We start from the raw sequence: 16,686 nt of genomic DNA, 5'->3' as shown, positions 1-16,686 counted from the left end.
AGCCACATCAAACCTGGAGACAGATGGGGAGCATTAAAAAATAAAATAAAAGAAATTAGCTCCGTTCTTCTATTCCTAGATAACCCCTTTATAGATTTTAAATCTATAGATTTTTAGCTAATCTGCTATGTGTGAAGTTTTTTTTGGCAACCAGCCCATAAAGGCAATGCAAAAGCAAAAAAATAAATAAAATAAAATAAATACAAAGAAAAATACAAAAAACTCTGCACCATAAAGCAGATGATAAAATTGTCAATTTACTAACATTTTAACATTTTTTTCAATTTAGGTCCCTACGTCACATATTAGGCCATAGGAAGACCTACCACTCGGACTGTCTTCATCTTCCTCTTTGATGGTAAGGGCAGGACTTTGTGGAGCGGAGTCTTCACTCAGTGAGTAGCTGTGCTCGGCCTGTATGGGTGGAGCGGGGCTGTCCACCTCCATATCCAGTAAGGGATCTCGATCCAGGAGGGGAGGATCATCAAAGAAACTATTAAATAGGTCATTGGAGAATTCATCGAGAGCTTCGGAGAAATGCTGTGGGGGCAAAATGTCAGAATTAAAATCCTTCGAAATAATAGGTCGTGGAGATGAGATGCAAGATCAAGTTATGGGGTTTAGGGCCGGTTCTGCGTTTAGGCAACTTCTATTAAAAAATCTTTAGCCTTCCAGTACTTTTTAGCAGCTGTACGCTACAGAGGAAGTTCTTTTCTTTTTGAATTTCTTTTTTTGTCTTGTCCGCAGTGCTCTCTGCTGACACCTCTGTCCGTATCAGGAACTGTCCAGAGCAGCATAGGTTTGCAATGGGGATTTTCTCCTGCTCTGGACAGTTTCTGATACGGGCATCAGGTGTCAGCAGAGAGCACTGTGGAGTGGACAAAAAAGAAATTCAAAAAGTATAGAATTTTCTCTGTAGCATACAGCTGCTAATAAGTACTGGAAGGGTAAAGATTTTTTTTTTATAGAAGTCATTTACAAATCTGTTTAACTTTCTGGCACCAGTTGATAAAAAAAAAAAAATATATGTTTTCCACCGGAGTACCCCTTTAATCGTCTTTCTGCCGTTCACACTGAGTTGTCCTTCTGAAGATCGGCTTCTATCTGCGCTGAATTGCGCCGGCTGGATTTGAATATTCATGGTCGCTGGTCATGTGAGCGCCTGTGCCTATTGAGCGCTCACGTGACCAATATTCAAATCCAGCCGGCGGGCCCGCCTCCAGCACGCAATTCAGCGCAGAGCGAAACCAATCTTCAGAGGGACAACGTGCCGGACTGCAGGTATGTATATTAGTCCGAGACCCCGCATCGGTCTCCTGTTCACCCGCAGTATAACCCGGTGTATCGGGTTTAGTGTGGCTGATTGGGTGACCGTTTTCCTTTAACCTATAGTTGTACCCGGCTATTTCTGTCGGTCCCATAGAGTGTAAATGGAGTGGCAATTTATTCACATAGTGGGACAAGGGATTGGTGGGGGTCCCAAATGTTGAACCCCTACTGTTTTAGCATCTATTCTGTTGATAGGTTATAGGTTTTATACTTGGGATAACCTGTAAAATTTTAAAGGGGTACTCCGCTGCCCCATCCTTCAGAACATCTGTGCAGCACCCAGCGTTCGTCTAGAACGCTGGGTGCCGATGGCGGGGGTTGTGACGTTACGACCACGCCCCCTTGTGATGTCACGCCCACGCTCCTTGTGATGTCACACCACGCCCCCTCAATGCAAGTCTATGGGAGGGGGCGTGGTCACGCCCCCTCCCATAGACTTGCATTGAGGTGGCGTGGTCGTGACGTCACAAGGGGGCGTGGTCGTGACTTCACAAGGGGGCGTGGTCGTAATGTCACAACCCCGGCCATCGGCACCCAGCGTTCTAAACGAACGCTGGGTGCTGCACAGAGATTGCAGGGGTCCCAGCTGCGGGACCCCCATTATCAGACATCTTATCCTTTGCATAGGGGATAAGATATCTAGGGGCGGAGTACTCCTTTAAGAACTTTGAATTCTGTAATAAATTAGACTAATGACAATAACAGTAAGACGTATACACAAACAAGATGTCATTTTTGGGGGGTATATCACATATAACTATTAGCCAACGCTAAATATGTTCTACCCATATTTCACATACAGCAAGTGCACCTTCGGGTACTCCCGTGAAAAACTTTTTTTTTTTTTTTTTTTTTAAATCAACTGGTGCCAGAAAGTTAAACAGATTTGTAAATGACTTCTATTAAAAAAATCTTAATCCTTCCAGTACTTTTTAGGGTCTGTATACTAAAGAGAAATCCAAAAAAGAAATGCATTTCCTCTGATGTCATGACCACAGTGCTCTCTGCCGACCTCTGCTGTCCATTTTAGGAACTGTCCACAGCAGCATACGTTTGCTATGGGGATTTTCTCCTGCTCTGGACAGTTCCTGAAATAGACAGCAGAGGTCAGCAGAGAGCACTGTGGTCATGACATCAGAGGAAATGCATTTCTTTATTGGATTTCTCTTTAGTATAAAGCCCCTAAAAAGTACTGGAAGGATTAAGATGTTTTTTTTTATAGAAGTGATTTACAAATCTATTTTAACTTTCTGGCACCAGTTGATAAAAAAAAATAAAAAATAAAAAAGTTTTCCATGGGAGCACCCCTTTAAAGATAAAAACCTTAAAGGGGTACTCCTCCCCTAGACATCTTTTCCCCTATCCAAAGGATAGGGGATAAGAAGTCTGATCGCGAGGGTCCCGCCGCTGGAGCCCCCCGCGATCATCCTGCTGCACCCGGTGTTTGCTTAGAGCGTCGTGTGCAGCGCCGGAGCCTCGTCTATGGGAGGGGGCGTGACGGCCTCCGCCCCGCATCGCCAGTCATCCGGCACAGAGCAAAGTTCAGACGAGATTGAGGGGGTCCCCAGTGGCAGGACCCACGCGATCAGACATCTTATCCCCTATACTTTGGATAGGGGCTAAGATTCTAGGGGGAGTACCCCTTTAAGTGTCCTACACTGGGGCTAGGACATTTGCGTAGTGATAATAAGTAACATTTTCTGCTGCAAAATGGTTATAAATACATGATAATATAGCAGTCTTTTAGCAGAAGGGTCACATATGACGAGCATGCATGCACCCTTCATACAGTACACCTGATGGCCCATCTGGAGTTGGGTAGGCTCCCATCATATGGGCAGGAAACCAGTAATCTCATACATAAAGGAACGGATAAATATAGACAAGCTCCAGGGAAAATGTAAAAAACACAAGTCCTCTACCACCCTGCACAAAACCAGGCACTGACTAGAGACATGGGCGTCTGCAGACAATTTTCCAGAGGTGCGAAAGAGCCAAGTCCCATTTAACAAGTCTTCCAGGAAAAAACACATTTTGTACATAATAGGCGACAGTAGTCACGCTACTAAATAGCACTGGTGCAGTGAGGGAAACCGGCCCAATAGTCATGAGACCATCGGAACAACTGCAAACAATGGAAACGCAACAAATGGTGAGGACAATGGTGGCTTAGAAGTGTCAAGTCCCATCGTTATCCATGGTACAAGTAGAGCATCAAAAGTCAGCTAAAAACCAAAGTATTCCACATGTTATACTCACTGGGGTGAAGTCTTGCGAAGCCGACAGGGTGGAAACAAGACAGACACAGGGAATATCGCAGGCTCCTGGGCATTAGAAATGGTCATGACCTCTGAACTCTATTAAAGTGTACCTGTCGTCAGCAAAAACTTTCTCTATAACGTAGAGAATAACATTATATACAGTGGTCCCTCAAGTTACAATATTAATTGGTTCCGGGACGACCATTGTATGTTGAAACCATTGTATGTTGAGACCAGAACTCTATGGAAACCTGGTAATTGGTTCTATAGGCACCAAAAATGTCATCCAAAAATAGGAAAAAGTGAGAATTATAGAAAAATAAGTAGATAACTGATACAGATAAAGCAAATCCTTACATATAAAAGTAAGAAAGATCTGCTGGGAGCTGTAATCACTGTCTATGTCAGTGTTTCCCAAGCAGGGAGCATCCAGCTGTTGCAAAACTACAACTCCCAGCATGCCCGGACAGCCGAAGGCTGGGAAGCACTGGTCTATGTAGAGGACAGGAGCTTCTTCAGGGTCCTGTACAGTACACACAGTGTCCTAAAAAAGTAACATGGAGCCGCCCTCACCTGGTGTCCAAAAGAGCAGCTAACCCTGGTACAGGTAAAGTGTACAGAACATGTAATACCTCCCTGTACTGTAGGGGGCGCTACCAGACACCAGGCAGTGCATACACTTCAGTAATACAGGTAAAGAGTACAGAACATGTAATACTGTACTGTAGGGGGCGCTACCAGACACCAGGCAGTGCATACACTTCAGTAATACAGGTAAAGAGTACAGAACATGTAATACCTCCCTGTACTGTAGGGGGCGCTACCAGACACCAGGCAGTGCATACGCTTCAGTAATACAGGAGTTTTACAGTGAATGCCCATTCTGATTGGTCAGTTCATTGACATGTTTCACAGATCTGGACTGACCATAGCATTGTATGTTGAGTCTGGTTTCAACCTACAATGGTCCAGAAAAGACCATTGTATGTTGAAACTATTGTATGTTGAGGCCATTGTAAGTTGGGGGATCACTGTATATATTTGTAATATACATTGGTTAAAAGATATGTATATTTTGTCCCTGCAGCTATTGCCTGTGTGTCTCTATGAGAAGTCCAAATACAGGAAGTCAGGATGGACAAGCGGGGCTCTGCGCAGTGGGGACAAGCAGGGCTCTGTGCACTAAGAAAAAGCAGGACAATGTGCACTGAGGCTCTATGACATGCTCCTGGCTCATACATCAGGATGATTAACAAGCCAGGAGTCTGCACCGGTCCCTGCTTGTCCCTGTCCCTCCCTCACTTCCTGTCTTTGGTCTCCTCATAGAGACACACAGGCAATAGCTGCAGGAACAGCACTTTTTCACCCAAAAATATACACAATTTTTAACCAATGTATATTACAAATATACATATAATGGTATTATCTACATTATATAAAACGTTTTTGTTGGCGACAGGTACACTTTAAATGGGCGCTGTCAGATACAAAAACCTTTGATATGTTGTAAAGCATGTATAACCAACTGGTTTTGCAATGGCTTTCATTAGAACATTTTCAGAATTTCATACTGAAAAATGCAGTCAAACAACTGCCCCCCCCCCCCTGCCTGCTTGGACACATACTAGTCCTGCTGTGTCCATGCGTCATCACCTATGTCATGGACACACTTCCTTGATTGACAGCTGTGAGCGCAGGGCTGGAGGAAAAATCCTCCCACTGTCAGCTTGTGTCCCGCTACTGTCAGTGAGGACAAGCTGGGAGTTGTAGTTATGCTAATACTAGGGGAGATGTGAGCAGGCAGCATACTGAGGGAGGGGGCGGAGACCTGCACAGTGAGGCCACGCCCCCTCCCTTTGAGAGGAATTCAGACTAGTGAGCCAAATTAAAAGGGTAATTAAAAAATAAATAAAGGTGCTAGACACATAAAAATTTGATGTACATGGTCAGGATTAGGTACTGAGTGATATATTAAAAAATATGTTTTTTTGTTGGATCTGACGGGTACACTTTAAGTCCATTAAGGTCCAAGATTTTATATTTGATGAGTCCATATAAATGGAGTAACCGAACACTCATAGAGACCTGTGACTCTAAAAAAAGGGCATCTCAATGGGAACCATGTTTTCACATGACTATTACACATTCACATTAGGAGGGAGACTGGGTTGTCTGGGCGTCACACAGCAAGACCGCCCATACGGCAGTGATGGGTGACCTGAAGATGGACACCCGTAAAAAATCTGTCACCTGACAAAACTGTGAGGTCACCATGTATTCAGTAGAGATAAAAATCCAAAAAAATCACCCATACTGTTGGAAACCAAACAGCTCTCATGGCGCCCACTATGTACCCCTGAAGCCAAACATTTGGAAGGCTTGGGGACTGCTTACATTTCAGCACACATCTGCCACAGGCTGCCCCTACAAGCAGATACCGGTAGAACAAAAATGGCGCTACGACCCTTCATGCAACTAATCATAATGGTGAAAACAATAATTATCCTATAATAAACGGAAGAGAAAGAGACAAGTATGGAGTAAAAGCTACGGATCAGGGACCACACAGTTTATTCTTGGTTATAACATGGGCACAATATTGGGAATCTGTGAAACAGATGCAAAAGTAACATTATAATTTAATAAGGAACAGAGGACCAGGGAACACGAGAGGGATGACAGATCCCACATGTGCTATACACACGACTCCATGGATATATTCATCTATATATGCATCTTATATCTACTGTATCTATCCCATATCTCATATCTATGAATACCTAGTTATAAATCTCATATCTAGCCAATAGCTAGCTACAGTATCTATCTATCTCATATCTATCTCATATCTATCTATCTCATATCTATCTATCTATCTCATATCTATCTATCTATCTATCTATCTCATATCTATCTATCTCATATCTATCTCTTTCATATCTATCTATCTCATATCTATCTATCTCATATCTATCTATCTCATATCTATCTATCTCATATCTATCTCATATCTATCTATCTATCTATCTCATATCTATCTCATATCTATCTCATATCTATCTATCTATCTCATATCTATCTATCTCATATCTATCTATCTATCTATCTATCTCATATCTATCTCATATCTATCTATCTCATATCTATCTATCTATCTATCTCATATCTATCTCATATCTATCTATCTCATATCTATCTATCTATCTATCTCATATCTATCTATCTCATATCTATCTACTATCTATCTATCTATCTCATATCTATCTATCTATCTCATATCTATCTATCTCATATCTATCTATCTCATATCTATCTATCTCATATCTATCTACTATCTATCTATCTATCTATCTCATATCTATCTATCTATCTATCTCATATCTATCTATCTCATATCTATCTATCTATCTCATATCTATCTATCTATCTATCTCTCATATCTATCTATCTCATATCTATCTATCTTATCTATTTATCTCATATCTATCTATCTATCTCATATCTATCTACTATCATCTATCTATCTATCTCATATCTATCTTATCTCATATCTATCTACTATCTATATATCTATCTATCTCTTATCTATCTCATATCTATCTATCTATCTCATATCTATCTATATCTTTTTATCTATCTCATATCTATCTATCTATTTCATATCTATCTATCTCATATCTATCTAATATCTACCTTATCTATCTAATATCTATCTATCTATCTATCTATCTATCAATATGTATTTATCTATCTATCTCATATCTATCTATCTATCTCATATTTATCTATCTATTTCATATCTATCTATCTACAAAGTCCATAAAAAGCAGCAGATCCAGATTAGGTGAGGTGGGTGCAGGCACAATTGAACCTCGGTGCTCTGGTTCCTCTTGATAGATAAAGTATAACGGCAGCACACCACAGTAGGGAATCAATATTGTGTTATTTTATTCCAGGGATATGGAGACGTTTCAGCGGTCTCTCACCGCCATTTTCTATCTATCTATCTATCTATCTATCTATCTATCTTGCTTACAGTAAAGGGTTCCCATTGAATATATGACATTTACATAGTCGCAGTCATGGTAGTATTATTTTGTATATTGATTTAATTTAACCCCATGTACACTATTGTCTCCGTATAGGTGACTTGTTAACACTTCCATGGAATGTACCCGTCAAGTCTTAAAGTGGACATTAAAGGGGTACTCCGTATTCCGGGCAAAAACATTTTATCCCCTATCCAAAGGATAGGTGATAAGATGTCTGATCGCGGGGGGCCCGCTGCTGAGACCCCCCGCGATCTCCCTGCAGCATCCGCATTATATGCGGCTGCTGAATCTCCTCCATTCATGTCTATGGGAGGGGGCGTGATGGTCTTTGGCTGTCCGGGCACGCTGGGAGTTGTAGTTTTGCAACAGCTGGAGGCACCCTGGTTGGCAAACACTGAATTAGAGCATTATATGTACTTGTGGGAAATCACACTACAGAAATATTCGGCTAGTGACTACATTCGGGTCATTTTCTGAGCGCCTCCAACTTTAGACGACTATGGTCACCAACCATATTACCCTGTACAAAGTGCAGCCATATACTTTACAGTTTCCAGCTATATATCCCCATACAGAGTGCAGCCGTATGCCTTATATCATCCAGCTATATACTCCCATACAGAGTGCAGCCATATGCCTTATATCATTCCGCTATATACTCCCATACAGAATGCAGCCATATGCCTTATATCATCCAGCTATATACTCCCATACAGAGTGCAGCCATATGCCTTATATCATCCAGCTATATACTCCCATACAGAGTGCAGCCATATGCCTTATATCATCCAGCTATATACTCCCATACAGAGTGCAGCCATATGCCTTATATCATCCAGCTATATACTCCCATACAGAGTGCAGCCATATGCCTTATATCATCCAGCTATATACTCCCATACAGAGTGCAGCCATATGCTTCATATGATCCAGCTATATACTCCCATACAGAGTGCAGCCATATGCCTTATATCATCCATCTATATACTCCCATACAGAGTGCAGCCATATGCCTTATATCATCCATCTATATACTCCCATACAGAGTGCAGCCATATGCCTTATATCATCCAGCTATATACTCCCATACAGAGTGCAGCCATATGCCTTATATCATCCAGCTATATACTCCCATACAGAGTGCAGCCATATGCTTCATATGATCCAGCTATATACTCCCATACAGAGTGCAGCCATACGCCTTATATGATCCAGCTATATACTCCCATACAGAGGGCAGCCATATGCCTTATATGATCCAGCTATATACTCCCATATGCTTTATATGATCCAGCTATATACTCCCATACAGAGTGCAGCCATATGCCTTATATCATCCAGCTATATACTCCCATATGCTTTATATGATCCAGCTATATACTCCCATACAGAGTGCAGCCATATGCTTTATAGTGTCCAGCTATATACTCCCATAGAGTGCAGCCATATGCTTTATAGTGTCCAGCTATATACTCCCATACAGAGTGCAGCCATATGCTTCATATCATCCAGTTATATACTCCTATATGCTTCATATCATTCAGCTATATACTCCTATATGCTTCATATCATTCAGCTATATACTCCTATACAGAGTGCAGCCATATGCTTTATAGTGTCCAGCTATATACTCCCATACAGAGTGCAGCCATATGCTTCATATCATCCAGTTATATACTCCTATTTGCTTCATATCATTCAGCTATATACTCCTATATGCTTCATATCATTCAGCTATATACTCCCATACAGAGTGCAGCCATATGCTTTATATCATCCAGCTATATACTCCTATATGCTTCATATCATTCAGCTATATACTCCCATACAGAGTGCAGCCATATGCCTTATATCATCCAGCTATATACTCCCATATGCTTCATATCATCCAGCTATATACTCCCATACAGAGTGCAGCCATATGCTTCATATCATTCAGCTATATACTCCCATACAGAGTGCAGCCATATGGCTGCACTCTGTATGGGAGTATATAGCTGGATGATATAAGGCATATGGCTGCACTCTGTATGGGAGTATATAGCTGGATCATATGAAGCATATGGCTGCACTCTGTATGGGAGTATATAGCTGGATCATATGAAGCATATAGGAGTATATAGCTGGATCATATGAAGCATATAGGAGTATATAGCTGGATGATATAAGGCATATGGCTGCACTCTGTATGGGAGTATATAACTGGATGATATGAAGCATATGGGAGTATATAGCTGGATGATATAAAGCATATGGCTGCACTCTGTATGGGAGTATATAGCTGGATGATATAAGGCATATGCCTTATATCATCCCGCTATATACTCCTATACAGAGTGCAACCATATGCTTTATATCATCCAGCTATATACTCCTATATGCTTCATATCATCCAGCTATATACTCCCATACAGAGTTCAGCCATATGCTTTATATCATCCAGCTATATACTCCTATACAGAGTGCAACCATATGCTTTATATCATCCAGCTATATACTCCCATATGCTTCATATGATCCATCTATATACTCCCATACAGAGTGCAGCCATATGCTTTATAGTGTCCAGCTATATACTCCCATACAGAGTGCAGCCATATGCCTTATATCATCCAGCTATATACTCCCATACAGAGTGCAGCCATATGCTTTATAGTGTCCAGCTATATACTCCCATACAGAGTGCAGCCATATGCCTTATATCATCCAGCTATATACTCCCATACAGAGTGCAGCCATATGCCTTATATCATCCAGCTATATACTCCCATACAGAGTGCAGCCATATGCTTTATATCATCCAGCTATATACTCCCATACAGAGTGCGGCCATATGCCTTATATCATCCAGCTATATACTCCCATATGCTTTATAGTGTCCAGCTATATACTCCCATACAGAGTGCAGCCATATGCTTCATATCATCCAGCTATATATTCCTATACAGAGTGCAGCCATATGCCTTATATCATCCAGCTATATACTCCCATACAGAGTGCAGCCATATGCTTCATATGATCCAGCTATATACTCCCATACAGAGTGCAGCCATATGCCTTATATCATCCAGCTATATACTCCCATACAGAGTGCGGCCATATGCCTTATATCATCCAGCTATATACTCCCATATGCTTTATAGTGTCCAGCTATATACTCCCATACAGAGTGCAGCCATATGCTTCATATCATCCAGCTATATATTCCTATACAGAGTGCAGCCATATGCCTTATATCATCCAGCTATATACTCCCATACAGAGTGCAGCCATATGCTTCATATGATCCAGCTATATACTCCCATACAGAGTGCAGCCATATGCCTTATATCATCCAGCTATATACTCCCATACAGAGTGCAGCCATATGCTTTATATCATCCAGCTATATACTCCCATACAGAGTGCGGCCATATGCCTTATATCATCCAGCTATATACTCCCATACAGAGTGCAGCCATATGCCTTATATCATCCAGCTATATACTCCCATACAGAGTGCAGCCATATGCTTTATATCATCCAGCTATATACTCCCATACAGAGTGCAGCCATATGCCTTATATCATCCAGCTATATACTCCCATACAGAGTGCAGCCATATGCTTTATATCATCCAGCTATATACTCCCATACAGAGTGCAGCCATATATATGCCTTATATCATCCAGCTATATACTCCCATACAGAGTGCAGCCATATGCCTTATATCATCCAGCTATATACTCCCATACAGAGTGCAGCCATATGCCTTATATCATCCAGCTATATACTCCCATACAGAGTGCAGCCATATGCCTTATATCATCCAGCTATATACTCCCATACAGAGTGCAGCCATATGCTTTATATCATCCAGCTATATACTCCCATACAGAGTGCAGCCATATGCCTTATATCATCCAGCTATATACTCCCATACAGAGTGCAGCCATATGCCTCCTATAAAAAGTCCAGTATATCTCCCTACATTAAAGGGGTTCTCCAGGTTTTCTTAACCTTTTAATACCATGCCAGTGATGCCAAGTTATGTCTTAAAGGGGTTCTCCACTGGCCAGTGTTCCGGCTGCATTCGGAACATTTAGTTCCGAACGCTGTACGCATGCTGCAGGGGTCGACCACGCCCCTGTGACGTCAAGCCACCCCCCCAATGCAAGTCTATAGGAGGGTAGTGACGGCCACCCCGCCACCTCCCATAGACTTGCATTGAGGGGGCGTGGCCTGACATCACGAGGGGGCGGATGCACAGCGTTCAGAACTAAATGTTCCAAACACAGCCCAAAAACACTGGCCAGGGGAGTACCCCTTTAAGTGATTTACTTGCCTTATATGTGTGGGGTAGACTGACCTATTTTTTGTGATTTCATGGTCCCCCCCAGGTTCAGCATTCATTTAATGTCTGGATGACTGCTGTCTCAAGCTTTCCCAGGATCCTGTTTGGCTCGAGACAAAAGCTGATGACGAGTGCAGTCCAGCTGTACATGCCCCCATCCCTGTTGTCTCGAGCTGATCAGGATCCTGGGAAAGCTTGAGACAGTCATCCAGACATTAAATGAATGCTGAACCTGGGGGACCATGTCAACTGGTGCTAGAAAGTTAGACAGATTTGTAAATTACTTAGATATATTTAAAAATCTTAATCCTTCCAGTAGTTATCAGCTGCTGTATGCTCCAGAGGAAGTTGTGTAGTTCTTTACAGTGCTCTCTGCTGACACCTCTGTCCGTGTTAGGAACTGTGCAGAGTACAAGCAGATCCCCATAGCAAACCAATCCTGCACTGGACAGTCCCTGACACGGACCCGGAGCAAGTCAGCAATGTGCAATGGGAACCTGAAGAATAGTTTTTATTCCAAGAAAGTGGGGACAGAGTATTCATCTCTCCCAAAACTACAGTTTGACAATAATTCTACCATTTGGAGTCATTAGGTCCCACTTAAAGGGGTACTCCACTGGAAAACATTTTTTTTTTTTAATCAACAGATTTGTAAATTACTTCTATTTAAAAATCTTAATCCTTCCAGTACTTATCAGCTGCTGTATGTTCCACAGGAAGTTCTTTTCTTTTTGAATTTCCTTTCTGTCTGACCACAGTGCTCTCTGCTGACACCTCTGTCCATATCAGGAACTGTCCAGAGAAGGAGCAAATCCCTTCAATTGGAACTGAGCTGCAGAACCACACCCAACCTTGAGACAGATGGGGATCCGTTTCTGAAAGAAATTAGCTCTGTTTTTCTATTCCTGGATAACCCCTTTAAAAAAAAAAAGTCCATGCCTGAAAATATTGCACAATTTTCTATATTTTATTTTATTTTTAAAATTTTTTGCCCATAGCCAAAGAATTTGAAAAAAAATTCCAAAAAGCAGAGGCAATTAATTTCACTTTTTAACCTGCGGCGGCAGAATTATATTGGGCATAGAGCTTTCAGTCACACCCAGGCCATCGAGAGGTCTCTTGTTTCCCAACCAGGGTGCCTCCAGCTGTTGCAAAACCACGACTCCCAGCATGCCCGGACAGCCGCAGGCTGTCCGGGCATGCTGGGAGTTGTAGTTTTGCAACAGCTGAAGGCACCCTGGTTGGGAAACAGAGGACTTCTGTTTGCTTTTGAATACTTGGTAATTAAATATGATTACCAGGTGCCACAGCAAAGAAAACGGCACATGCTGGGTGATTTAGAGCCCCTTTGGCAATATATTTATACCAAAAATAGAAAAAGAAACGGAATAGAACAGGTAACGCCTGTTGTGATTCTGCTTCTATTCACTTCACATATGGCGCAGCTCAGCAGAGGCAGCCATGCTGTGAAATGAGTAGAGTATCTCTGCCTGCGGCTACCACTAGGGGGAGCTCCTTGCATATTGTTTGAAATGAGCATTGTAAAAAGAAAATTGTATATATATATATATATATATATATATATATATATATATATATATTTGCCTGGATTGGTCATTAGAAAGAGGGGCTTACTATATATATATATATATATATATATATATATATATATATATATATATATATTTATATATATATATATGGATTGAAGTGAGCATTGTAAAAAAAATATATATATATATATATATATATATATATATATATTTACATTTGCCTGGATTGGTCATTAGAAAGGGGGGCTGACTACACACACACACACACACACACATTACATATATATATATATATATATATATATATATATATATATATATATATATATATATATACATATTTTTTTTTTTATATATATAGATGTATGTAGTCAGCCCCCCTTTCTAATGACCAATCCAGGCAAATATTATTTTAGTCTATCGAATGAGGTAGGACATTTGGAGTTCTGTATCAGAAAAATAATGTAAAGCTCTAATATGAAATTAATCATAATTCTGAACCTATTTAAATACCAAACCACCAGAGATAATAACCCCAGAAACATTCAGTGTTAAAGAGGTACTTTGGGGAACACAACTAGATAGGGGATCATTGTCTCATCACGAAGGGAGGAAGGGTTGCTGGGACCCCCAGCAATCTCCTGTACAGGGCCCGGCTCTCTCCACTCAACTTACCATACTCTGCAAAGATAGAGGGGAGTCTTATTACTGCACCTGTGCATCAAGTGATAGATCAGTGTAATTACTACGGAATCTGAAACTAATCATTGTATGGACTCACCTACTACATTGCTGCACTCCTGGTCTCTTTAGATAAGGCAAAATTAATAGCTTCCACAGCATTTCATGCATGGAGGGGGGGACGTGTCTTAGACAATCCCCATAGCAAACCTTTCCTGCTCCAGACAGTTTCTGACATGGACAGAGGTGTCAGCAGAGAGCACTGTAGTCAGACTTGAAAGAACTACACAATTTCCTGTGAAGCATACAGCAGCTGATAAGTACTGGAAGGATTAAATGCCATCTGTAGTGAATTAACACTTATCCCCCTATCCACAGGATAGGGGATAAGAGTTTGATCGCGGGGGGTCCGAACGCTGGGACCCCCTGCGATCTCTTGCACAGGGCCACGGCTCTCCCGTGTAGGAGGCGTGCCGGCCGAGGCATGACGTTACGGCTGACACACCTCCTCCATGCATCTCTATGGGAGAGGCGGGGAGGCAGCGTTCGTGCCCCCCCGCCTCTTCCATAGAACTGTATGGGGAGGGGGCGCGGAGGGGACGTACCATCGACCTCAGAGAGGTCGTCGCTACAAGCATTAGCCGCTCACATAGAGTGGCAATGCGGGGCCTCGTTGCGGAGATTGTGGGGGGTCCCAGCGGTCGGACCCCCCGCGATCAAACACTTATACCCTATCCTGTGGATAGGGGATAAGTGTTAATTTGCTGCAGATCTCCTTTAAGATTTTTTAATAGAAGTAATTTACAAATCTGTTTAACTTGAAACCGCACCAGGTGATTTGCAAAAATGTTTTCCACCGGAGTACCCCTTTAACACTTCCCCCAACCTAGACCACCAGGGATATTAGATATAAACCCCTAGGCAATCAGGAATATTACTAGGTTTGAGACCATTAACCCTATGTGTCATATCCCTATGCATGGTGGTTCAGTGGTAGGCATTATTGCCTTGCAGTGTTGGGGACCTGGGTTCAAATCTCACCATAGACAACATCTGCAATGAGTTTGTATGTTTTCCCTGTGTTTGTGTGGGTTTTTGTTATAATAAAAATTATGTGCAGAAAGTGCATGCAGAAAATTGAGACGTGAGTAGGAATCTTCACTCTCCACCCTTGGACTTCAAACCTGCCCCCAACAGGGTCTTAGGTAGTAGGTGCACCAGGAGCGGGGGAGACCCAAAGGACCCTCTACTACAAAAAAATATATATATATCTATAGCATTACAAAATAGAACATGGTATGTTGGGGGTTTAGCACTGGGGCTCAGGACCAAGCATTACAGCCCCTGTATATGTCACTGTGTTTTATATAGTCACTAATGCACCAGTGCACCAATACTAGCATAGTATTGTATAGTCTTATAGAATAGTAATATAGAAATACTAAAAATACTACTATAGTATTATATAATGTAAAGGAATATTACACATACTAGTATAGTATTGTATAGTCATTTAATAATATGGTATAGTGATAAAGTACAGCAATATAGAAACACTACAAATACTCGTATAATATTGCATATTAATTAATAAAGTATAGCATTATAGTACAGTAATGTAGAAATACTTCAAATACTAGTATAGTTATATGATATAGTAATAAAGAATAGTATAGTAGAAAAATGCAACAAATACTAGTATAGTTATATGATATAGTAATAAAGAATAGTATAGTAGAAAAATGCAACAAATACTAGTATAGTATTGTATAATCATATAGTAATACGGTATAGTAATGTAGAAATACTACAAATACTAGTATAGTATTGTATAGCAATATAGAAATATGGTAAAGTAATGTAGTATAGTAATATAAAATATAGTATTGTATTGTCATATAGTAATATAGTATAGTAACTATTAAATAGTATAGTACTGTCTAGTCATATAGTAATACAGTACAGTAATATAGAAATACTACAAATACTAGGATAGTATTGTATAGTAATATAGTATAATAATATTGGAATACTACAAATACTAGTACAGTATTGTACAGTAATATAGTATAGTAATATAAAACAGTATAGTATTGTATGGTCATATAGTAATATAGTATAGTAATATAAAACAGTATAGTATTGTATGGTCATATAGTAATATAGTATAGTAATATAAAACAGTATAGTATTGTATGGTCATATAGTAATGTGGTATAGTAATATAGTATAGTAATATAAAACAGTATAGTATTGTATGGTCATATAGTAATGTGGTATAGTAATATAGTATAGTAATATAAAACAGTATAGTATTGTATGGTCATATAGTAATGTGGTATAGTAATATAGTATAGTAATATAAAACAGTATAGTATTGTATGGTCATATAGTAATATAGTATAGTAATATAAAACAGTATAGTATTGTATGGTCATATAGTAATGTGGTATAGTAATATAGTATAGTAATATAAA

The 16,686-nt window shown here is 40.5% G+C and overlaps 1 protein-coding gene and 1 long non-coding RNA gene across 5 annotated transcripts in view; one reads left to right on the top strand and one right to left on the bottom strand.

Moving 5' to 3' along the window:
* The window catches only part of CREB3L1 (cAMP responsive element binding protein 3 like 1), a 134,761-nt gene that overhangs the window by 28,396 nt on the left and 89,679 nt on the right, over positions 1 to 16,686 (bottom strand). For all 4 annotated transcript variants that reach the window (XM_056527647.1, XM_056527648.1, XM_056527646.1 and 1 more), the window contains one exon: positions 327 to 540. In XM_056527647.1, coding sequence (XP_056383622.1) covers positions 327 to 540 — 214 coding nt within the window. The remainder of the gene's footprint in view (positions 1 to 326; positions 541 to 16,686) is intronic.
* LOC130277213 (uncharacterized) overlaps positions 1 to 16,686 on the top strand; it is a 115,515-nt gene that overhangs the window by 97,543 nt on the left and 1,286 nt on the right. Inside the window, exon 4 of the long non-coding RNA XR_008845402.1 lies at positions 290 to 358. This is a non-coding gene — a long non-coding RNA (uncharacterized LOC130277213). The remainder of the gene's footprint in view (positions 1 to 289; positions 359 to 16,686) is intronic.

The sequence above is a fragment of the Hyla sarda genome, chromosome 6 (assembly GCF_029499605.1).
Source record: "Hyla sarda isolate aHylSar1 chromosome 6, aHylSar1.hap1, whole genome shotgun sequence".
Taxonomy (NCBI): Eukaryota; Metazoa; Chordata; class Amphibia; order Anura; family Hylidae; genus Hyla; species Hyla sarda.
Note: the sequence above shows the minus strand (reverse complement) of the source record. Positions and strands in the feature narration are given on the sequence as shown.